This window comes from Pan troglodytes, chromosome 10, assembly GCF_028858775.2.
Source record: "Pan troglodytes isolate AG18354 chromosome 10, NHGRI_mPanTro3-v2.0_pri, whole genome shotgun sequence".
Lineage (NCBI taxonomy): Eukaryota > Metazoa > Chordata > Mammalia > Primates > Hominidae > Pan > Pan troglodytes.
In genome coordinates this window covers 15,190,490-15,215,682 of record NC_072408.2, presented here as the reverse complement: position 1 = coordinate 15,215,682, position 25,193 = coordinate 15,190,490, and the positions used below count along the sequence as shown (strand labels likewise).

The 25,193-nt window shown below is 48.0% G+C and overlaps 1 protein-coding gene across 2 annotated transcripts; it reads right to left on the bottom strand.

Moving 5' to 3' along the window:
- Positions 1 to 1,092: 1,092 nt before the first annotated feature.
- On the bottom strand, positions 1,093 to 24,027 carry FOXJ2 (forkhead box J2). 2 transcript variants are annotated; one of them, XM_001166729.7, is made up of 11 exons: positions 22,868 to 24,027; positions 16,538 to 16,884; positions 13,661 to 13,735; positions 12,626 to 12,694; positions 12,304 to 12,444; positions 11,401 to 11,599; positions 8,073 to 8,477; positions 7,567 to 7,668; positions 6,794 to 7,003; positions 5,745 to 5,843; positions 1,093 to 3,856 (listed from the first exon to the last, which is right to left on the bottom strand). In XM_001166729.7, the coding sequence occupies exons 2-11, from the start codon at positions 16,868 to 16,870 to the stop codon at positions 3,768 to 3,770; spliced, it is 1,722 nt and encodes a 573-aa protein (XP_001166729.1). In that variant the 5' UTR covers positions 16,871 to 16,884; positions 22,868 to 24,027; the 3' UTR covers positions 1,093 to 3,767. The 2 variants fall into 2 exon arrangements, with proteins under 2 accessions (XP_001166729.1, XP_016778393.1); XM_016922904.4 differs by lacking the exon at positions 12,626 to 12,694 and having other exon boundaries at positions 22,868 to 23,978.
- Between the last annotated feature and the right edge of the window lie 1,166 nt (positions 24,028 to 25,193).

Sequence of the window (25,193 nt, the reverse complement as noted above, 5' to 3'; positions counted from 1 at the left end):
TAATCAGCATTTCTGGACTCCTTTTCTTTTCCATTTGCTTTGGAAATGTATTCTGAAGAAATTCCTACAATTAGAGCTCCCTCATTTCTGATGAAAACCTGGTGAGTACCTGTAACTATTTTGTACTGTATCTTCTCCAGGAAGTCCCAGATGGGAACACAGCTCCTGTCCAAAGTATAATATCTTTTTTTTTTTGAGATGAAGTATCACTCTGTAGCCCAGGCTAGAGCACAGTGGCACACTTGGCACGATCTCAGCTCACTGCAACCTCCACCTCTCGGGTTCAAGCAATTCTTCTGCCTCAGCCTCCCAAGTAGCTGGGATTACAGGCGCCTGCCACCACACCCGGCTAATTTTTGTATTTATAGTAGAGATGAGGTTTCACCATGTTGGCCAGGCTGGTCTCGAACTGCTGACCTTGTGATCTGCCCACCTCGGCCTCCCAAAGTGCTGGGATTACAGGTGTGACCCACCGCGCCCAACCAATATCTTTTCTTTTTGAGAGAGAGTTTCGTTCTTGTCACCCAGGCTGGAGTGCAATGGTGCAGTCTTGGCTTACTATAACCTCCGCCTTCCAGGTTCAAGCGATTCTCCTGCCTCAGCCTCCAGAGTAGCTGGGATAACAGGCATGCATCACCACGCCCGGCTAATTTTGTGTTTTTAGTAGAGACGGGGTTTTACCCTGTTGGTCAGGCTGAGCTCGAACTCCTGACCTCAGGTGATCTGCCTGCCTCAGCCTCCCAAACTGCTGGGATTATAGGCAGGAGCCACCACACCCGGCCCCAAAGTATAGTATGTTAAATCTTTAAACTATCCTAAAATGCAAGCAAGGTGGGCCTACTCCATACACCAACCTACAAGGGGTGACTGACTCTCCCGCAATATGTCATCATACTTGATAGCATTTGAAAAGAGGAATGTTAAGGACGTGCCTTTGATTCCTCTTTCCCACCAAGGTCACAAAACATGTCAGGGTCAACCAATTCAACCCAGTGGTGGAAGGTGGAAGAGGAATAAAGACGAACTGAAACTAAATTCTTTCACATTTCTTTTTTCCTTCCCTGGCCAAAAGAAACTTGAGACCACTACCAGTAAGATAAAACTGTAAACATTCTTTTTTTTTTTTTATTAAGAAAGCATGCAAAAAAACAATGACAACAACTTGTGAGACCATATACCCCCTTCCCAGGATGCAGCAATGCAAAGCATTATGGGTGGTGGCACAAAGGACTCACCAAACCAGAAACATGAGGAGCAGGGACTGAGGAGAGAAAGGTTGGGATGGGTGGATCTATACCAAATAATTACTCCTTTTGTCCCTCTCCTCCACTTTCTCTCTTATTTCCTCTTATAGGCAGTGAGCTTCTGCAGTTTTGCACACATCACCCAATACAACAATAATGACTACACTTTGTGTCCAGCAATGCTAGACCAACAAGAAAAAGTAGTATTCTTTTCATTTCATGAAGGGGAGGGGAAACTGAGGCCCAAAGGGAGTCAGGTTTGCCCTGTGCCATGTAGCAAGACTGGGCTTGGTGGAAGGGAGCTGGAATCTCAGGAGGCCTAATGGCCAATCTCCAGTCCCAGACCCAAACTTCAGCTACCCTGGCTGCACGCCAGAATTCTTCATGAGACTAGTTTGCAGAAGACACAGATGAACAAGGGGCATTTGCATGTATGATCCTACCCTTGCAAATCCTGTATGGATCTGAACAGGAAAAGGGTTTAGAAAAGAGAAGTGATCATTTACAAATGGGGAATATTGAGGAGAACTGATGGGAAGTTTTGTATAGGACACACCCTGACTGGAAGGAATAAGGAAGGAAAAGATGCCTAAAATAGGGACACTGGGCAAAGGCATTTTGCCACCCTCTAAGAGAAATTCTCCTTTCCCCAATGGGAAATATTACATCATACTTCAACCCCACTAAGTGCCCTCCAACATCATGGGAGATTCAAGCCACTCGCACCCCCATTTCTTTCTTAGAAAGGCTTCAAAGAAATAAAGTGCTCTTTAGTTAACTGCCCTATCTTGCCCCTTTACTTCAGCCTCACTGGACTTCTTCAATAAACTCTCATATATAACCCCCTTCCAAAAAAAGGAAAGGGGTGGATGAAAGAAAAAAGCAGGAGAGCGGAAAGCCAAATCTCTTGGAAATTATGGGTAAATATAATAATATGCATGAAAAGCAGAAATCACAAAGAAAGTGGCCTTGTCTATTCCATCCATTTTGTCCCACAGCTTTTCAGCAAGTGAAATAAGGACAGAAGTAAAACTGTTCTTCCCTCTCGTAACTAAAATTCAACAATCAACATTAAATATACACTGAGTACTTTGCAACAGTAAGTCATGGCCACCCCTTGTAAAAGAGATGAGTTAGCTCTATACCTTTTTCTGGGGGTCCCCCTTGGCCCTCACTGAACTCTTCTTGCCTCTAGATTATTTACCCTCCTCCACCAATCTCCTTCACCCCTCAAAGCCTACTTGCAAAAGCTTCAGCCAGATGATCTGGATTCCAAGAGAAGCATCTGCCTGTATATTTAAAGAACTAAAATATTCCCTATCCATTTCTTTGCCAGCTCCCTTTTCCTCTCCCCATCCTCCTACCACCAACACTAAAGGTTTGGCTCTGCTATGAGAGGTGGGAATGAGATTCCCATCATGTCTCAGGACACGACGAAACTCAGAGTGATAATGGGTTACTTTTTCTTTCTTGAGAATCCCAGGAAATGGGGGAAGAAAAAAGATGGGTGGGAGATTTGGGCAAACAATTAAAGGAGGACAAAGTAATATTGCTGAATGGGAAGAGGGGATGGGAAGATCATTCGTAAATGCAAAGAAGAGCCACAATTAATTTTCAGAGAAAATTATGTTTAAAAAGCCACAATAGTTAAGTTGGAATCATCTCCAAGAAGCTAAAACCATGCTGAATAGTTGTCCTCATGCCCTACCATAGAAGCAGAGTTTGGGCTAAAACCAATCCTATCTTCTTAGAGAACAGGCTCAAAGCAAGCCAATGGACACTGATGTAACATGGCAGTGTACACTCAGTTTCACACTGACTTATATTCCATCCCTTCCGATGGTCTCCAATTCCACTAGGATTTTATTGTCACCCTCCTGCACCACCATCATCACTTTCACCCTTGATAGGAAATGCAGACTGGCAGAAGTAAGGATTGAAGGTATAAAGGGACAACGAAGACCTCAGAGGACAGAATTAGCACCATTTTAAAACCTCCAAATTCTTGGCTGCCAAGTAATGTTTCAGACCCTTTCTACTTGGTAATGTGGCCTCTCCAGTCCTGGCCTGAAACTGACGGGAACAAAAAACAATTTAGGGCCAAAAGATGGGATTAGCATTGAGTTTCTCCAAGAGAAAGGTAAACTGGAGTCTAAAACCTTTCTCTGTAGCTATCATGGCTTCATCTTCCAGCCTGATGATTTTAAATTAGCAAAAGGTGGACATGATCCATGATGTAGGGACAGGAGACTATGGACAGTATATAACCAATAATAATAATAATAATATAAGAATAATAATAAAAGAACTAGGAAAAAACAGGAAGGAAGAGAGAAGAATGAGGCAGGAAAGAGAGGGTTATCTTCGGCAGCATCTTGCAGTGGCTTCTCTGACAGAGAAAGAACAAAAAGAGGATATATGTCTATATACAGACAGGGCGGAAGGGACGGGCTGGGGTTGCTCTTTCCCCACTGCCAGACTTCACCACGCGGCCCTCGGCTGATGTCCACACTCTGTGATGCACTAAGTGATCAAGTCCCAGTCGAAGTCATCAGGGATCTCCTCATTGGCACCAGGAGGTGGCACTGGTGGCCGAGGGACCATATGGTGTGCTGTTAGAAAGAAAGAAAGAGAGTAAAAGGAGAGTGGATGGGAAGCTGTTCCCTCAATTTACAAGGACTGTGCTCAGCCCCAGATAACACCACGAAGAAGGCCTTGTGAGGCTATCGCCCTTATCAGCTGGAGTTAATTTTGGTTGCAGGTCACCATTTCAGCGAGGTCTCAGGAAATAAACTGGAGTAAATTACATTCCACAGCAATTAAATATTATGCTGCCATTAACAATTATACTTCTGACGCCAGGCACAGTTGCTCACGCCTGTTATCCCAGCACTTTGGGAGGCCAAGGCAGGCGGATCACGAGGTCAGGAGTTCGAGACCAGCCTGGCCAACATGGAGAAACCCCATCTCCACTAAAAACATAAAAAATTAGCCAGGTGTGATGGCATGTGCCTGTAGTCCCAGCTACTCGGGAGGCTGAAGCTGGAGAATGGCGTGAACCCGGGAGGTCTTGCAGTGAGCTAAGACCGTGCCATTGCACTCCAGCCTGAGCGATAGAGCGAGACTCCATCTCAAAAAAAAAAAAAATTGTACTTCTGAAAACATATGATAATGATAAAATAACATACAGAAGATAATATCATATGGCTGGGCATGGTGGCTCATGCCTATAATCCCAGCACTTTGAGAGGCCGAGATGGGTGGATCACTTGAGGTCAGGAGTTCTAGACCAGACTGGCCAACATGGTGAAACCCTGTCTCTACTAAAAAATAAAAATTAGCCAGGCACAGTGGCAGGCCTGTGATCCCAGCTGCTCGGGAGGCTGAGGCTCGAGAATCACTTGAACCTGGGAGGCGGAGGTTGCAGTGAGCCAGGATCCCACCATTGCCTACTGCACTCCAGCCTGGGCAACAGAACAAGACTCTGACTCACACAAACAAACAGAAGATAATATCACATGAAATAGCAGTATAGAAATCTGTATTTATATTATATGGACAAAGAATAGAGAGAGTCAGATGTTACCCCCAAAACTGAAAACACGTGTGGTTAGCCAGAATAACAGTGATTTTTCTATGTGTCTAAATGTGAAGGATCTGTTCATTTTGTTCTGTCTGTGGCAATTTAGTGTCTCCCTGCCCCACCCCCACTATCAGAGATACTTCAGTCCCAGACCCCTGATTCTAGAGATCAGGTGACAGGAAAGCAGACATGGGCACAAAGCAAGTATGTGTGGATAACAAATTCATTTTATTTGCCTGAGCACATCTTCCATCTAGATTCCAAAGCCACACAAAAATGTTGCACATAGCTATCTTTTGCTTATATGTATGCTTTCACTTCCTTTTACTATTGCAGTTGCTAATTTTAAAGTACATCTAGCCGGGGCCAGTGGATCACCCCTGTAATCCCAGCACTTTGGGAGGCAGAGGCAGGTGGATCACTTGCGGTCAGGAGTTCAAGACAAGCCTAGCCAACATGGCAAAACCCCGTCTCTACTAAAAATACAAAAATTAGCCAGGCATGGTGGTGTGGGTCTGTAGTCCCAGCTAGTTGAGAGGCTCAAGCAGGAGAATCATTTCAACCCAGGAGGTGGAGGTTGTAGTGAGCTGAGATCGCACCACTGTACTCCAGCCTGGGCAACAGAGCGAGACTCTGTTGAAAAGAAAAGAAAAGGGGAAGGGAGGGGAAGGGAAGGGAAGGGGAAGGGAAGGGGAAAGGAAGGGGAAGGGAAGGGGAAGGGACATCTGTCTTCGTTAGTCTCCCCTGACATATACCTTCTTAGCAGGTAGCCCATCCTCCAGCCTTGGGAATTATAAAGGCTCATTCCCTCCAGTGAGATGCAGGCAAAAATGCACAGAATGCCAGCTCAGAGTCAAAGGAAAGCAAAGCAACTCATCAGAGTACAACGGTTTTGAAACAAGCTTCCTAGCTCTTACCTGGGCGATTGTATCCTGCTGAGTCCTGGGTGGGGATTGGGTACATTGGTGATGGGCCAGGGTAGAGGTGGGGAGCTTGTGGGTGCCCATAAGAGTTCACTGCCAAAGCAAGACAAGAGTTACTTGAGTTGGGACGGGGGTCGCTGTACTCAACAAAGCAGGGAAGAAAAAAGTATACTCTTGCTCCCATCCTCCTTCTCTCTTCCCTGCCCTGTTCTGTAGCTCCTGCAGGCATGAAGGCTTTCTGCAGAAGCTGTCAGTCCTCACCACTGAGGGTAAAAAGAAATGGATAGTACAATTGTGAAATAGGAAAGATATAAGGATGAAAAATATAGAAACACAGGGCCAGGTATGGTGGCTCATGCCTGTAATCCCAACACTTTGGGCAGCCGAGGTGGGTAGATCCCTTGAGTCCAAGAGTTTGAAGATAGCCTGGGCGACATGGTGAAACCCCAGCTACACACAAAATACAAAAAAAAAAATTAGCTGGGCATGGTGGTACACACCTGTAGTCCCAGCTACTCGGGAGGCTAAAGTGGGAGGATCACCTGAGCTCCAGGGGGTCAAGGTTGCAGTGAGCCGTGATCACACCACTGCACTCCAGAGCCTGGGCGACAGAGCGAGACCCCATCTCAAAAACAAAAAGCAAGCAACAGGAACCTAATCATGACATCTCTCTCATTTCACTAGTTTGAACATCACATAAGCATAGAACCACCATTTCATCCGGTATCACCCAGGCGGTAGGGATTACTGAGACGCAAATTTAAAATACAGCCTTTCTCTAACAAATCTCCTCCCTTTTCTTAAGCAATTCTGATCTCCCAAACTGAGGTCTAAAAAGGAATCATACAGTCTATTTCTTTTGCATTTTTCAGTTTAGGACTTCACTGATTCAACAGATATTCAGTCAACTGATAAACTAGTTCCACTGCTCAATTTGGGTCACTGCCCCATAAAATCCTTTCCCTCAGTTCTCTTTTGCCTTTCTCCTGTGCTTCCTTTTCAACATAGTCTCCACCTCCATGGCAACTGGCTTGGTGCAGTACCTTGGCTCATGGCTGACTCCTGTTTGCCACTGGTGAGGGCACAGGAGTCAGCAATACGGGCAGGGGCTGGTGGGCGGTGGGTACCCCCTTGAGGGGGCACGTGACCAGTCTGAGTAAGGAAGTGGTTGAGGGAGTCACACAGATTGGCAATGTGATGCTGGTCGAGGGTCCAGTTCTTCTGCTCTGCCTGTCGTAGACTCTCCATCAGTTCTACAAAGAGGGAAGCAAGCAATGCAAACCTTGCAGAGGTAGGAAGCCCCTATCAGACCCCGCCCTATCTCACTGTTCCAAACACACCATCAATCACCCCCACTGATAACAGGCACTAACAATAACAATTTATATCTTTCAGAGCTCTGTATTTTCAAACTCTCATTCTATTTGATCCCTTACCAAATTCTTATAATTGCCATCTTACTGATGAGTAAGATAAACTTTCAATGTGACTGAGTGACTCAGCCAAGGTCACACTGTCAGTGAGTGGTGACAAAACTACAAAATCGTGGTCCATGGCCTCGAAATTCCTGAGGGCCTTCTCCCTCCCAAAGACAGAATGGACTAGGATTATTCACTGCCACATTTTCAGTTAAGACAAGATTAATTTGAGTTAATTTGAAAATAATGTAAATATGATCCATCTTGTGTAAAAAGAAAGAAAAACAATGAAATCCTCAAATCTGCAACTTCATTTAACCACCCCCTTCCGGTTCCAGTTTCTACTGGGTTTTCCCTTACAGTGTATCCCTCTCTTCCTTCGTCCTTTGATCACTAACCTGAGAATTGTGACTGCTCAATGCTGGACCAATTGAGCCGATTCACCATCTTGAAGCTTTCCTTTAAAGAGTCAATATTAGAGCACCAGTCAGAAGGAAAGGCTGTAAAGAGGAGAAAGTGGATAATAAGATAGAGTGAAGTGTAAGACAGCAGTCAACTGATACCCGGCTGACTACATGCAAGATTCTTGCATCTATACAGATTAGCAGTTGCATTTCCAAGTTTTGGACTCTCCCTCCCTGGGAGTTTAGGACTGGAAAAGCTAGCTACGCTTTAAGTACAGCCAGGCTCATAGTCAGGAGAATATGTAAAACAATCTCAATTGATCCAGGAATTCTATAAGACAGAGCTCTAAGTAGTAACTCTGTTCAGATTAGCTCACATGAAGGAGCGAAGCCTAAAAGACCCACCATTAACTTCCTAACTAACTGCACCTCCATGCCGGTGTTAGGACAAGGACATCACCCCACCCTCCTCTAGATCACCGTGCACCCTCCTTACTCACCAAAGCCAGTGTTGTTGATGGGAGCCTGGCCTTGTGCCTGTGGCTGTGGAGGTGGTGGCTGCTGGGCAGGGTGGGAGTGGGGATGGTGCTGATGAGGGTGGTAGCCTCCATGCTGCAGCGGGGGTGGATGCATGGCCATTACAGGGGGAGGCCCATAGCCTTCTGCCCCAGCTTGCTTTCCCCCTGGTGGGGTACAACCATCTGGGCTTGGGGTGTGCAGTGGAGGAGCACCCCCTACAGCTGAGGGGCCCTGGGCAGGTGCCTGCTGCTGCTGTGGCTGGGACTGCTGGGGAGGTGGCTGTGGCGGCTGCTGCTGCTGCTGCTGTTGAGGTGGCGGTGGCTGCTGCTGCTGATACATGTAGTAGTTGTTCGAGGGTGGGATGTCCCCCAGGAGAGAAGAAAAGCCTGCAGGTGGGGAGGAAGCAGGCAAGTGACTTAAGCAATGCATTTTTCACAAAATGGGATTTTCCCTGGGTTGAGATGGGAAGCCTCAGACTAAAACTGTGGAGTTAAAAGGGTAAGAACATTCTAGGGCAGCAAAGATCCCTGTGGCCCTCCTGGCAGGTACAAGAGACAGGAAGGCACTTAGGTTAGAGGAGGGCCCTGACAGTGTGGAGACCACTGAAATCTTACTAAAAAGGTCAGTGTGTAGCATTTAATGCTACTTTTTAGGGATTTGGCTGAAGGCCTGAAATCACAGTTTCCCAGCAGGTGAACTTTAAAAAGGAAACCATCCCTGGTCATCTAGTGTTTAGGGGAAAAAAAAAAAAAAGTAAATCAGAAACAAAACAAAGCCATCAGTTGTCTACTATCTCCTCTTCCTTCTGATTTTTGTTTTTTGAGACGGAGTTTCGCTCTTGTTGCCCAGGCTGGAGTGCAATGGTGCGATCTCGGCTCACCGCAACCTCCGCCTCCCAGGTTCAAGCAATTCTCCTGCGTCAGCCTCCCGAGTAGCTGAGACTACAGGTGTGTACCACCACGCCTAATTTTGTATTTTTAGTAGAGACGGGGTTTCTCCATGTTGAGGCTGGTCTCGAGCTCCTGACTTCAGGTGATCCGCCCACTTTGGCCTTCCAAAGTGCTGGGATTACAGGCATGAGACACCACGACCGGCCCCTTATTTTCTCTACACTCTGCTACTGCCAAGTCATTCCTGTACCCTCTATAAATAAATGTAGCTTGGGTAAGGAGCAGAGACAGGATGGAGTTATTTCTCAAGCAGACAGGCCGGGAAGAACAAAAGTCTGAGACTAGGGGCTTTCGGTCACAATAAAACTTGAGTGAACTCTAGGCTGTCCTCACCCAATCTAACTTTTTACTTTATTTCTGACAGTTTCTCATGTTCCCGCCTCCAATCAACCAACCACCTGAGTCGGATTCATTTCTTGAGCAAATGCTACAGTCTTGGACACAACTCTAGGAATTGATCCCCTGTGATATACAAGAAGAAATTCATGAAAATGAATATAAGTTTTCCAAAAAGTGACTCCTAACCAGTTTTTAATCATTCCATTCAGCCCCTGCTGCCAACATAGGGCTACTGCACAGAATGAGAAGGTCTAATGCCTCACCTGAAATCAACTTCACCACTGTCTCTAAGTTATTTAAAAAACGAACACACAGATATTGCAGAGGGCCGAACCAGATGTTCTCTCAAGGGGCCTCCCAGTAAAAACGTTAAGTCATTCTCATATGATAATTAGGAAAATGTGCACGGACAAGATACTAGCTGATATTAAGGATGTATTATCAATTATGTTAGGAATGATAATGTCATGGTAGATAACTAGAAGAAAGTCATCATTTAGAGGTGTATATCGAAGTTGTATTTATGAGTGGAATGACATGGTATATGTGAATTCCATTAAATTACTCCAATTTTTAGAAGGCTCAGTGGTAAACAAAACAAGCCTAATAAAATACTGATAACTTAAAGTTGGGGGATGGAACACAGGGGTTTATTATATTTTTCTCCACACTTTTGCATCTGTTTGCAATTTTTCACAATAAAAGTAACATAAATATAAATACACTAAAAAGAAACTGTTCTCACAATGAAACGCAGGGATTCTTCGGGAGAGGGTACTGCTGCTGCCCCCTCGTGGTCGTCCTCCAAATGACTCACTTGCAGCCCTAAAATCACTGCCCTTAGTCCTGGAAGGGGCAATCCTCCAATTCACTTTCTGAAGCCATTAGCCTAGCTTGCCTCCTGAAACAGCTGTATTTGCATAAGGACAGATGAGCTCACTTGACTCCAAACAGTTTTAGTTCATGAAATATTTCCTCTGAGTAGTGATACCTCTCTTTGTGTTAAAAATAAGAGATATGGGTCAGGCACAGTGGCTCACGCCTGTAATCCCAGCACTTTGGGAGGCTGAGGTAAGTGGATCACCTGAGGTCAGGAGTTCAAGACCAGCCTGGCCAACGTGGTGAAACTCCGTCTCTACTAAGAAATATAAAAATTAGCCAGGCGTGGTGGCGGGAGCCTGTAATCCCAGCTAATTGGGAGGCTGAGACAGAAGAATTGCTTGAACCTGGGAGGCGAAGGTTGCAGTGAGCCGAGATCGCGACACTGCTCTCTAGCCTGAGCAACAAAGAGCGGAACTGTGCCTCAAAAAAATAAAGAAAGAAATATGGCCAGGCATGGTGGCTCACGCCTGTAATCCCAGCACTTTGGAAGGCCAAGGTGGGTGGATCACTTGAGGCCAGGAGTTCGAGACCAGCCCAGCCAACGTGGTGAAACCCTGTCTCTACTAAAAATACAAAACTTAAGCCAGGCACAGTGACTCATGCCTGTAATTCCAACACTTTGGGAGGCCGAGGCAGGCAGATCACCTGAGGTCAGGAGTTCGAGACCAGCCTGGCCAACATGGTGAAACCCTGTCTCTACTAAAAGTACAAAAATTAGCTGAGTGTGGCATGCGCCTGTAGTCTGAGCTACTCAGGAGGCTGAGGAAGGAGAATTGCTTGAACCCGGGAGGCGGAGGTTGCAGTGAGCCGAGATTGCGCCACTGCACTCCAGCCTGGGCGACAAGAGCGAGACTCCGTCTCAAAAATAAAAATAAAAATACGAAAATTAGCCAAGCGTGGTAGCACGTGCCTGTACTCCCAGATACTCGAGAAGTTGAGATGACAGAATTGCTTGAACCCGTGAGGCGGAGGTTGCAGTGAGCTCAGATCGTGCCACTGCACGCCAGCTTGGACGAAAGAGTGAGACCCTGTCTCACAAAAAATAAAAATAAAAAACTAAGGGAAAAAAGAAAATGTCACCCCACTTGTTCAACAAGATAAAAAAGTCTCCCTGCACCCATCCCAACTCCAGACTCACCGTGCTGAGAGGAGGGAGAGGACTTCTCCAGCATGGACTTATAGAGGTTGCGGAAGGACCAGCTTAGATCCTGAAAGTTGATCTCTGAGTAGGAGAATTTAAAGTCATGGTTGGTGTTATAGAGGGGAGGGGGACCCTCAGCACTTTCTCGGCCTGAAGCCCCTGCTGCCACTGCTCCACCATCCACAGATCCTGTGCCCTGCAAAAACAGGTAAGAAATTCCTGATCAGTGTCCCAGCTGAGGGACCAATAAAACCCTTCAATGGTCACCAGGCTCTCCTGTCTGTCCTCTTCATCCTCACCTAGCTCTTCAATGACCCAGCATCATTTTCTCCTTCTTTCCTCATTAGTTCTTATCTTGAATGTACCCTCTTTCTCTCATCAGTCTCCATTTCTTCTTTTTTGTTTGTTTGTTTGTTTCTGAGGCAGGGTCTCGCTCTGTCGCCCAGGCTGGAGTGTGGTGGCGTGATCTCAGCTTACAGCAACCTCCACCTCCCCGGTTCAAGTGATTCTCATGCCTCAGCCTCCCAAGTAGCAGGAACTATAGGCACATGCCACCACGCCCAGCTAATTTTGTATTTTTGTAGAGATGGGGTTTTGGCATGTTGGATAGGCGGGTCTCAAGCTCCTGGACTCACATGATCCGCCTGCCTCGACCTCCCAAAGTGCTGACATTACAGGCATGAGCCACTGTGCCCAGCTTTTTTTTCCTGATGTTTCTCAAAGTTCTGCTATGCCTTTCTATTTCTCTCTCTCTCTATTTCCCTCTTTTGCCTTCCCCTTCTTTCTCAATTCATCTGCCTCATATATCACAGATACTCAATACATAATTCTGAATAAACAGGGAGACATCTGAATCTATTCACCACCCATCCCATGGCCCCTGCCATATCTGCTTCCTACCTGGCTGTAGCTGGCTATAGATGTGGGGCTCTGAAGTGACATCTGCGGATTCCCCTCAGGAGGCAGTGAGGCTTCTCCACTCCCTGCAACGCCTCCCCGTGGGCTCTTGCTTGCCTCCTGTTCTGGTGAGTCTTGCGACAGCTGAGGGTTGTGAAAAAAAAGAAATCTATAAGCAGAGGCACAACATCCTCCCAAGACCCATGGTTTCCCCTCTGCTGGTATTCCTTCCACCTTTGCCTCTGAAAGGACTGAACGTCCATAAGAGGAGGTGGAAGGAGCAGCTGGCTCAGATATGGCATCTCCTCATGAGCCGGGAACTTACATCATCATCTGGAGGGTGTCTTCTCTTTCGGGAAATGTCAGGGCAGGTGTCAATTGTCCAATAGGAACCCTGGAAGGAGATCCCATTCCCACAGAAAACAAAATTGTTACATTCAGAACCTCCCAGGGTTCTGGGTATTAATGAAGAGCAAATTTGTCCTAGAAACTCACTGAGTATGCCAGAGGTAATCCTGTGGTCCAAACACAGGCCTCGATTGTTTTGGAGGGGCAGAACAATGGCATCTAGCTCAAAGAGCTGGAAATGTCCAGACACAGCCTCTCCCTTCCCTTCTGACCTGAGGCAAAACTTGCTTGGACTTTAGCATCCACATCTGTCAAATGGAGAGAATGATCCATCCCTTCTCTTTTACGGGGGAAACACCAGGGACTTTTGTATAGAGATGTTTGTACAAAGGTTATTAAGTCTACCTTTTACATCTAGGAAAAAAGAGTGCCACACAAAAAAGGGGGAGCATGAAAGTCAACTTTACCCTAAGTATTTCTATTTTTTTTAAAAAAAGATTTCACAGTCTTTTTTTTTTTTTTTTTTTGAGATGGAGTTTCACTCTTGTTGCCCAGGCTGGAGTGCAATGGCACAATCTCAGCTCACTGCAACCTCTGCCTCCCAGGTTCAAGCAATTCTCCTGCCTCAGCCTCCTGAGTAGCTGGGATTACAGGCATGTACCACCACGCCTGGCTAATTTTTTGTATTTTTAGTACAGACGGGGTTTCACCATGTTGACTAGGCTGATCTTGAACTCCTGACCTCAGTTGATCTGCCCGCCTCGGCCACCTAAAGTGTTGGGATTACAGGCATGAGCCACCACGCCTGGCCTCACAGTCTTTCTTAGTCACCCATTCTACTGGGGGCCCATAAGCTTGACAACCAAGCTTCCTCTGAGAAAAAAATAAAGATGCTTCTCTAATTAGCATGATTTCCTCTTCTGGGTAATTAAAACAGCCACAGGACTCTGGACTGTCAACTACTTCACTCTCCTTCCTACTCCTCCTTTCAATGCTTACAGTAGTATCTTACCTTCCCAGGGTCATCCCGAGGTCTGGGCACCTTCCGGAAACACTTGTTGAGAGAAAGGTTGTGCCGTATTGAATTCTGGAGAGGCAGAGAAGCAAGTTAGGCCTGAGCATTATGCAGAGCAGAACATTTTCCAATAGAACACAGAGGGACACACAAAAAAACATAATACACCATGCAGTTGAAGTATCAGGGTAAGCTCAGTACCTCTTAACTACACCGATGGAGGGAATTATGCATCAAACAGCAATAGCAATGAGATAAGAAAAATGCAGAGATTAAACTGATGGGAGGGAATGGCTATAAATTTGATTACTAATGCTTCTGAAAAAACTGATTATATAGTTTTTCAATCTTTCCAGCCGAGTAACAAGTATATAAATGCCTCACAATCACATCTGCCCACTTCCTCAATCTACCCTACGGATAGCAAAAGAACAATGTTTTAAAACTTTTTATATAAATTGAGTGAAACAAAAACACAGATCACCTTCATTTTCTCAATAGCCCATAGAATGTTCACATTTGGAGGAAAGAAATATTGTATAAGTGTGTTGGGGTCGGGCGTGGTGGCTCACGCCTATAATTCCAACACTCTGGGAGGCTGAGGTGGGCTGATCACCTGAGGTCAGGAGTTCGAGACCAGCCTAGCCGACATGGTGAAACCCCGTCTCTACTAAAAATACAAAAATTAGCCAGGCGTGGTGGCACATGTCTGCAATCCCAGCTACTCAGGAGGCTGAGACAGGAGAATCGCTTGAACCCAGGAGGCAGAGGTGGCAGTGAGCCCAGATCATGCCACTGCACTCCAGCCTAGTGAACAAGAGCGAAACTCCGTCTCAAAAAAAAAAAAATGTGTGTGTTGGGTGGGATTGGGGATTATGGTAGCTAGCAGGGTCATATTTACAAAGGGAAAGCTCAATGGGCCAGGCACAATGGCTCATGCCTGTAATTCCAGCATCTTGGGAGGCCGAGATGGGAGGATCACTTGAGTCTAGGAGCCTGAGGCCAGCTTGGGCAACACAGTGAGACCTCATTTCTACAAAATAAAAAAAGTTCCTGTGCATGGTGGTGCATGCCTGTAGTCCCAGCTACTCAGGAGGCTTAGGTGGAAGGATTGCTTGAGCCCAGGTTCAAGCTGCAGTAAGCTGTGATTGTACCACTACAATCCAGCCTGGGTGACAGAGCAAGACCCTGTCTTAAAAAAAAAAAAAAAAGAGGCTGGGTATGGTGGCTCACAGCTGTAATCCCTGCACTTTGGGAGGCCGAGGCAGGAGGTGGATCATTTGAGGTCAGGAGTTCAAGACCAGCCCAGCCAACATGGTGAAACCCCGTCTCTATTAAAAATACAAAAAAAATTAGCTGGTTGCAGTGGCAGGCGCCTGTAATCCCAGCTACTCGGGAGGCTGAGGCAGGAGAATTGCTTGAACCTGGGAGGCGGAGGTTGCAGTGAGCCGAGATTGCGCCACTGCACTCTAGCCTGGGCGACAGAGCAAGACTCCGTCTCAAAAAAAAAAAAAAAAAAAAAGAGGCCGGGTGCAGTGGCTCACACCTGTAATCCCAGCACTTTGGGAGTCCGAGGCGGGTGGATCATTTGAGGTCAGGAGTTCAAGACCAGCCTGGCCAACATGGTGAAACCCCATCTCTACTAAAAATACAAAAATTAGCCAGGCAGCAGTGGCACGCACCTGTAATCCCAGCTACTCGGGAGGCTGAGGCAGGAGAATCGCTTGAACCCGGGAGGCGGAGGTTATGGTGAGCCGATATCACGCCACTAAACTCCAGTCTGGGGACAGTGAGACCCTGTCCCCCAACCCCGCAAAAAAAAAAAAAAAGAAAAGAAAAGAAAGCTGAGTGCTTTCAATAGTCTCCAACTCACTACATGGTTTGTATGTCAACTGGGGATTTATAGAGTGAGAGAACTACATATAAAGTTCCTATTCCTACTCAACAATTGACAAATGAGCTACTGCTCCAAAAAATTGAGCATATCAGCCTTCTTGCTTTGCTTAGGAGAGGAGCCCCTTCTTTCTTCATCTCCAGCCAAACAACTTAACTTCTCATTACTTGCTTGGTAGCCAGCTGTTCATAAAGAACCTAATTATATGATGATTTTTCTTGGAATGCAGCTTTTCAAAAGATGATGACTGTGCAATGGAGCTATGGAAATCTGATCTCTAGATTAGACTCCTACCTCTAGGTAGGAAGGAGTGATGCCATGCCTTGCACAGTGACTGGAACATCGTAGAATGGCAATAAACATTTGTGAAATGAATGAATATCCTCTTTGAGGGATCAGAAGACAAGAGGATGTGGGCCGGGTGCAGTGGCTCATGCCTGTAATCTCAGCACTTTGGGAGGCTGAGGCAGGTGGATCATGAGATCTGGAGTTCGAGATCAGCCTGGCCAACATAGCAAAACCCTATCTCTACTAAAAATACAAAAAATCAGCCGGGCACGGTGGCTGGCACCTGTAATCCCAACTACTCAGGAAGCTGAGGCAGGAAAATCGCTTGAACCTGGGAGGTGGAAGTTGCAGTGAGCCGAGATCATGCCATTGCACCCCAGCCCGGGCGACAGTACGAGACTCTGTCTCAAAAAAAAAAAAAAAAAAAAAGGAAGATAAGAGGGTGTGATGAGCAACAGCGTCCTGCCATCCCCATCACTATACTTAATGGCTTGGAGTTTCCCTAATATACCTTATAAAAGTTGTTCAACTCTGAAAAAAAAGTAGAGGGCAGAACATATGAGATTTTAAGTTTTCACATCTCTGAGACAAACCAGAGTAAACTGAACAGGTTACAAGAAGAAACAAAACCTTTTTCTCTAAAAAGGCTGTCGAAGGCTAAACCTAAGCCAAGATTATAGAAGCATTCCCACCTTCCAACCAATGCCAGCATTCTTGTAATAGGGGAAGTTATCACAGATCCAGCGGTAAATCTCGCTGAGGGTCATCTTCTTGGCTGGAGAGGAGTTGATGGCATAGGTGATGAGAGTGGCATAGCTGTATCGTGGCTTGCCGTCCTGGTGCACTGCTGCCTCGTCTTTGCTCAGGGTGGCATTAGGATCTGTGGGTGACCCTGGTGAACACTTGCGGCTGCTCCCGGGAGGCCCAGCCTGGGAGGCACTTCCAAGCTTCTCAATGGTAGCTCGGAGGGTCAGCTGGGGGAGCCAGTCTATGGAGGTGAGGCTACTCTCTAGGTCAGAAGCCATGGTACTTCTGGGTTCTGCAGAGAAGACAAAGAGGAGACGAAAATACTGGGGGCAAGTAATACTCAAATCCTTTTGTTTGAGGGAAGTAGAGTTTCTTCCTACTCTCATTCCCATAAGACACCCATGGCATGGCCTTCCACCAGGTGTTCCCAGAATCCCCAAGCAGACCTATCTACCAGATGATGGACTGCTAGTTACCCTACATCTTATTGTGGAGCAGGGCCAAGAGGCCTCTCCATGTAGGACTAAAAGAGACCAAACTTCACACCAAATTGAGCTATTTCCTCAATTCACCTTACTTATAGCCCTACAACATAGTATTTTTAAACTATGTAGGAATGAGTTTGAAAAAAGAAAAACCCCACTTAGATAGCAGGTAAAATTAAAAGTCCATTCTGCAATCATGTGACACCTGTTATATTTTCATACAACATCCACAGATAGACGGCAGGAACGTACATATAAAGCAAAAGTCTACCTAAATACAAACATACACGGATGAAGCACACACCAACACTTTTAAAGATGTTTCCTACTAGATGCATTACGAGCACTTGCCCTTTTTATCCCACACATGTGCACCTGAGGCATATTAGATATATCCCAGGCATAAATTATACGTGACAACCAGCAGACAGACACATAAACAGTGAAGCACATACACAGAGATCACGATTACATATACAGCATACACAACCACCAGAGGACAAAGTCACACACAGAAGCAACACATCCTGAGTACACAGCTGCCCTCACACTTTTTAAGCTACCCCTTGCACGCTGCCGCCCACAGACACCAACACCAGGAAGGAGTCATCCACAAGGACCTCCACCTCTCAGCCTGCTGGGCTTCACCGAGCCAGGGAGACACCCAGCTGTGTGCCTACCGGTAACAATCCGATAGCCTGGCTAAAAATAGCCCCTCTGGAGCTCGGAGCTGGCTCCCCTTCTCCGCCCTCCTCCTCCCTCCTTCCTTCCCAGCCAGGCAGGCACGCTCGCCGCACCTCCATGCAAACTCCTGGAGCTGCCAGACCGCCTACGCCTGATGTTTGCACGCCCTGCTGCCACCCACACTGCCTGGGCACTCTTGCCAGCAGAGAGGTATAGCTAGTGACATCTTGCGAGGGAAGGTGAAGAACGATGGGTGATATCTGTATTGCAGGGTCTAGAAAGGCTGGCAGGAACCCCTAGGTAGCCATTTGGCACTCCCCTAGAGCTGATGCCAGCAACCCCCTAAGCACTTGCTGCCTAGCAGGTTTGTGCCTGCACAGCCGCCAGATGCCAGCTAACATTGTCTTCCTCAGTCCCACCAGGGCACTTCTCCTGAGGAGCCAGGACTAGATTGCCTCAAAGTTCAGAATCCTGAACAGAAACGTATGATGTAAGTGATCTCTAAATCCACAGCCAGATATATGCACAAGCGTATCCATAAAATACAACAGATCCACACACTTTGCAGGCCAAAGCTCAACAGCAGATAGGACCATGTCCCCCTCTCTCCTGACCCCAACACATCCTGCAGGGTCTCAGCTCCCTCTTCTATCCTAGGTAGTGATTCTTCTGCCCTTGACCCTTAAGCCTTTCTCCTAGGGGTCAGCATTCTCACTTACTCCCCTCTCCCCAAGGTCCCACCCACGCAGATGGCAATCTGCATGTGTGCACAAGTACCCAGCCCCTAACCAGCAACACACTCACTCCACAAGGCTGAAGGAAACACCTTAGTGCCTCAGGGGCCGGGGCAGCAAGAGACCCAACTCTAACCCAAGAATTGCTTGACAGAAGAAAAGGGGCGGAGGGAGGGGGGCTGGCATGTTTATAAATAGCATCATGAAGGGTTTCCCCTTTATCCTTAGCTTCTCTCCCACTATCCTCTTCATCCCACTGCCACCTTGCCCTAACCATGGAAACTCGGAAACTAATAGGAACACTTAATCATTCCAGGAACCTCACACCTTCCAATACTACTAAGTCAAAACACCCCAGTCCCTGGGCTATAGCAGATCACATATATACTTGTATACTTGTAGCAGGATCACAGTCCTGTAGCTGGGTCATCCGAGCTGAAGAGTGGCATGCCAATGGGCAGGTTTCCAATGACCAGGGTCCTCCTGGGTCCTCCCCAGATGGGGAGGTCCCTAAAGTACTTCTGCCCTATTCCCTATTTATCTCCTTCTAAAGATCCCTAGGAAATTTCATCTTAAGAGCACAGAGGCCTTCAGTTGATGTTCATTTGAAACAACTTTCCCAACACTGGACAGGGGCATGAGAGTGGATTTAAAGTGTTTAGAGGGCTTACAGAAGAACCCATTTGGCACATGCCAATCACAGTGAGTTCCTGAAAGGGAAGCACTCTCAGCCTTTTGCAGGTTGTTCTATGCCCTTCCCTACCCTTACCCCAGCACCAGGTTAGGACACTGAGGTTAAATTTAACCTTTCTCCAGCCCCCTTCCAGTCAGCCCTCCAGATACAGCCCCCAGCACTCAAAATATATTCAAATCTCACCAGCTACAAGCAGCTTGTAGCATCTGATTCTTTTGATCTTTCAGCACCGTTCTCCTTTGACCCATCCCACTTCCTCACCCTCTTCACTTCCCCATTTGTGAAGGGCAGCCCAGCATGTAGAGCCTCAGAGACTGAGGTTCCTTGGTTCTATTCCAAATCCTCCTGGACTGTCCCTAACCATCCGTGCCTCTCTGATGAAGTGTTTTTTGTTTTTGTTTTGTTTTGTTTTGTTTTTTTGGAGATGAAGCCTTGCTCTGTGGCCCAGGATAGAGTACAGTGGCGCGATCTCGGCTCACTGCAACCTCCATCTCCTAGGTTCAAGCGATTTTCCTTTCTCAGCCTCCCGAGTAGCTGGGATTATAGGCACACGCCACCACGCCCGGCTAATTTTTGTATTTTTAGTAGAGGTGGGGTTTCACCATGTTGGCCTGGCTGGTCTTGAACTCCTGACCTCAGGTGATCTACCCATCTCCGTCTCCCAAAGTGCTGGGATTACAGGTGTGAACCACCATGCCTGGCCCCCAGTGAAGTCTTGATGCCTCAGTTTTTCCCTTCCATAAAAGAGATGAACCCATAAACCCTGCCAAAGCATCGTCCCTGGAGGGAAGTGAATGAAACTTAATGAGCTGGTGGCTGCCACACATTCCACGCTCCCCAAAATAATGGCACGAGGCTAATGTTCAGGGCTATTATTAGAAAGGCAAACAAGAGGTACTTCCATTTCTCAGTCCAACCAACCTAGTTACCCAGACCTCTCTCTCCAGGTGGGCCCTGTGCCACGGGGCTTGGGCAGAACCTGAGTCAGGCCACATTCTTCTCTGTGTGCTGGAAGACTGAAAGGAAATACCCATAGAAGCTGGGAAAGGCAGCCAAAGGGCAGGCTCCATCACATCCACACGACGTCTAATGAAGACTACAGAACTGGGAGAAAGGCAGAGAAAAACAGACACATAGACATTCTGGGAGTGGAAGACCGATCCTGGATGAAACATGTAAGATCCACAATAACAGGCTCAGTTTTCTTCCCATTTTATCTGAAAGGCCACTAATTGTTCTAATGCCAATGTCAGGTAATAAGGTGTGATGACTTCCTGCCCCATACAGAATGCTAGAACAAAGAGGGCAGTGGCTAGGTGTAGCACATGAGGAGTTAGGCTGCCTGAGTTTCAATCCCAGCTCCACTATTTTGATTGTTGTAAGGATTACCTTGAGTTAATATTTTTAGAGCACTTAGTAAATGCTAAATAAGTGTAGCTGTTGTTTTTAAATGGGGAAAAAAGAGAATACTAGAAATTAAAAATTAGCAAACTGACAGACTATAGAGATAGGAGTGGAAGCAGCGAGCCTGCAGTGGTTTGCATTACAAAGCCTGCACTGCGTCTGCAATGGTTTTCAGGATGTCAGAATCTCAAACTTTTCCTTTGGAGATAATATCACCCAGTACTGGCTAATGCTAGGATCAGGAAGACTCTAAGGATGAAGGAATGAGGAACTATCATCTCTTATCTTCCCGGGGGAACTAGGTGTAGTCATAAGACATGGTCTGGGAAAGCACACTCTCTAAACCACAGTTAATCCCACTCAGTAGCCACCTGCTTCTAACTGATTCCAGAGAAGCAAGCAGGGTTAGGGAACTCAGTCCAAGCAGGGCCAGTTAAACTGCGTGGCGGTGGTGTACTTGGAGATGTGATATAGTTCACCCTGAGCCATTCAGGCAGGTGCACGCCAGCATCTGGTGAAGTACTTTATAAGAAACAGGCTGCTGTTAACCAGCGTGGCCTCCTTTGTAAAAGGTAGGGGAAGGAGTTCTGGAGTTAGGAGTCAAGGATCCTCATCCTTCTGAGACCAGAGGTATCAGCAATGAAGCTCTCTTATTAGTCCTAGAAGAAATGATCCCAGCCTGAGACTGGGCTGCCCTGCTGCTTAAAGGACTGTCCTGTAGACCGTCACGAGGGCTCCCATTGACTGGGGGAAGGCCAAGCCTTTCCCCTCAGGTGGCCATCCTTACCACCACCTATCCATGTCCTTGTACAGAGGCACCTGCTTCTAGAGGCCCACCAGAAACATACAATTCTAGGTAACTGGAGTATAGTCTGAAAAGCACATAAGTACCTGTCTCCACACACATACCCGCTTGAAACAGAGAGAGCCACATTCACATGAATTAAGAAGTATATGCATGTTGTCCTATAGCACAGCCACACAAACCTGTGCCCTATCTCATATACCACCAGTAGCTTCCAGGACAAATGACTGTACTCAGGAACTTAGGTAGACCTCACCCATGCCCCAGAGAGAGGAGGAAATATGAAAGGCCAAGTCAGATGAAGCCTCCTTCACAACTTGTCCTTGCTGTGAGACAGAAGATAAGGTATCTGCTAATGGCGAGGCAGGAAAGCAGACAACCAGCTAGTGACCTCTCCTAAAAACAGCCTAGGCTTCAGGGGAGGGTTTCCTGGTACCCTTTTCCTGCCTTTTCTGAAGATTCTGGACTTTGATAATTCCCTAGCTTATGAAGGAAAACTTTAACACAAGGTTCGAGGGACTCAGAACTGAACAAGAAACAGGAAGGGAGAGGATGAGACTATCAGGTACTTTTCTGGAAGGAAACTTTATATACTCCTCAGAAGTGAAATCTCTCCAGTGGTCAACTTGTTTAGCTGGAAGTCTGGACAGAAGCGGAGCAGCAGCCCTCCTCCCTTCGTATCCAGGATCTAATTTTTCCTGAAGAATTGTGAGCAAAAAACAGGAGTCGAGAAGGGGACTGGGGCAGTGGTTCAGGGCCAGCATCAAAGAAGCACTTCAACCCGGGAGTTGGCATTCCCCTGCACACTTTCTTCTCGCCTCAGAACATGTGGGATTCCCATTTTCCCTTTGGATTTTATGGGCAGAGGCATACATCCAGCTAGGAATGGAAATGTCAGGAGAGGAGGCCTCTTGGTATCTGAGATAGGATGAGCAGGAACAGATTGCTTTTCTTGTCAAGGGAGCTATAATTGCAGTAAGCTGGAGGGAACACCTCTGGTGAACACTAAGCTGACCTCGGCATGCCCTGGGCAAGGCCAGGACCCCAGATGCCACCGTGATTTTCATGACAGCCCACTCTCCAGGTGAAAAGGCCCAAGGGTGAAGGGTGGTATGGGAGTCTTACCACTGGTTGGGTTGTGTAAATCACTGCTACACAGTATGCATGTCCTCAAAATGCAGCTGTTTTCTGATAACCCTTTTCCTCAGCATGAAAACATCCACTTCCCTAAGGGACCTAAAATGAATCCCATCCCTTTAGTCCCCAAACACTAAGAAACCCATTTCTCAGAGCTTCTGCAGCAAGATGTGGGTTCAAATCCAGGAGCTCCCTTGGATCACATTTCCCATTGGATTTTCTGAGTCATCACTCTATCTTCCCCGGTAGTGAAACCCACGATCCACCAGCTCAGCCCCCTACACCCACTAGTGCCAGACAATGACAGAGAGAAGATGAAAGAAAGCACTAACCTGTCTCCAAGGTTCCTCCGGCAAAGGGAGGGAACCACCTGGTACTGGAGTTTGGGGTTGGAGGGATTCCCCTCTTCAGAGGCAGGTGACGGCTCTCATCCTCAGTGGCTCTTCCTGGACGTGGCTGAGCCTCCCAAGTTGGTGAGGGGAACTGGGTCCCCTGAGGATGAGGAGTCAAGGGCGGAGGAGGGGGAGGGGGAGGAGAAGGAGGTCCTACTTGGGGAAGGTGGCACACCCCCCACACCCTGCTTGTTACCCTGGGGAGGAGGGGAGGAGCCTCTCCCAACCAGGAGTTGTCTCCTCCCCCTTGGGGGAGTTCCCCTCCCCCCCAAACTGGATCTTTCTGAGGTGGAGGGCTCTTTCTGTCTGCTGGAGATAGGAGCGGAGGGGCTCTACCCCGTTCCACTGTCTAGGCACGAGGAAGTTGAGGGGGAGGTCTTCCCCTCTCCAGAAGGCTGAAAGCCGATTCCTCTTCTTTCCCTGGAGTGGCTTCTGAACGTAAGGACTCCTGTCTCCTGTGAATACTGGTGGGCCGAGGGTGCCTACTCCATAGGCACAGCCCCGTCTCTCTCTGCCTCCAAAGTCCTGAACTGTTGAGAGTGTGTGTTTGGAGGGGCGGGGGCGCGCTAGGGTGGTCTCACTCTGCTTCCCTACGGAAAGCTCCCTTCTTTCCACTTCTGGGGGTCTCCTCCCCGGCCAGTACAGGGGTCTTCCTCGCCTCTAGGCAGGAGAGAGGCGTCCCCTCCAGGGGTCTCTTCTTTCCCTCACCCGAGTGGTAAGGGTCTTTTCTCTCCAACAGGGGGAGAGGTTGCTCGCGCCCCCGCTCCCGCCTCCGCTCCCGGGGTGCCCCAGAGGGTGGGGCTTTCGTACTCCCGGCTCTCCCTGAGCTGGCCTGGGCAGCACGGTCCGGGAGGCCGCGGCTCGAGACTCCGGTCCCTGCTACTGTGGCGGCAGCACCTCCTCTAGGGCCGTCCTGTCCGGTCCGCTCCCTTCGGCGCGTGGGGCTCCCCGCGCTGCCACCGCTCGGGCTCCGACCAGTCTGGGCTCCCGGGGAGCCAGAAGGCGGGCGGACAGTGTCAGGGCTCGGCGCGGGCTCGGGCTCGGCTCGGCTCCGCTGCAGGCCCCGGCTCCTCCCCGGCCTCCGCGCCGCGCTCCATGCCCCTCCCCCTCCCCCGCCCGCCGGCCGCTGCCGCCACCGCCTCCTGGCGCGGGTTAAGGAGGAGCCGGGAGACGCCGAGCCGCGGGCGGCGCCGAGCCGCGAGCCTCGCTACCAGGTGTGCGCTCCGCCTGGAGAGCCATGGCCGCTCTCACGCCGGCGAGGGATCTCGCCGCCCTCGCCCACCTGCGGCCGCGTGGCTCCGGGAGTTCGCCGTCTACCCGGGATGACAACTCACTGCTCCCCGTCGGGAGATTCCCTAGTGCGCACCGTATACCGTCAATTCCAGCTGACACCCCAACTCCGGCGTTTCATTCTGTTAAACTCCGTATACAGATGAACAGCCCCAGCTTTCTCAGGACTGTCTTTGATGGGCTTCTCTTTCCCTCGAGATAATTTATAAAGGATCATGAGCATTGAGGTGAAGATTGGGGTGAAGTTTATATGTTACCCTTATATCATGCTGGAATTCAGTAAATGCTCCTTGAATGAGTGGATACATGATAAATGAGCGTGTAACGGTGAAATAAACATCAGAAGATCTGGGTCCTGTTCCTTGTTTCAGCTTCATAAACTTGTGCATGGCCCTTGTTCTCTGCAATCTTGCTCAGCGAAGAAGGGACCTTGATACTTGGCCTGCTTACCCTTTACAGCTGTCACATCCTGAAGTCATATTATTCTGCTGCAAATTCTCATATATTTCATACTCTGGCTTTTTTTTTTTTTTTTTTTTTTTTTGAGGTGTTGTTTCACTTATTGCCCAGGCTGGAGTGCAATGGCACGATCTAGGCCCACTGCAACCTACGCCTCCCGGGTTCAAGCGATTCTTCTGCCTCAGCCTCCCGAGCAGCTGGGATGCCTCAGCCTCCCGAGCAGCTGGGATTACAGGCGCGCGCCACCACGCCCGGCTAATTTTTGTATTTTTAGTAGAGATGGGGTTTCACCAAGTTGGCCAGGCTGGTCTCGTACTCCTGACCTCGTGATCCACCTTCCTCGGCCTCCCAAAGTGCTGGGATTACAGGTGTGAGCCACCGCGCCCGGCCCATACGCTGGCTTTTTAAACTTTTATCAAACTACCCTACTTTCTTTCCTTTCTTTCTTTATCTTTTTCTTCTTTTTAAATAGAGGCAGGGTCTCAGTATGCTGCCGAGGCTGGTCTTTAATTCCTGG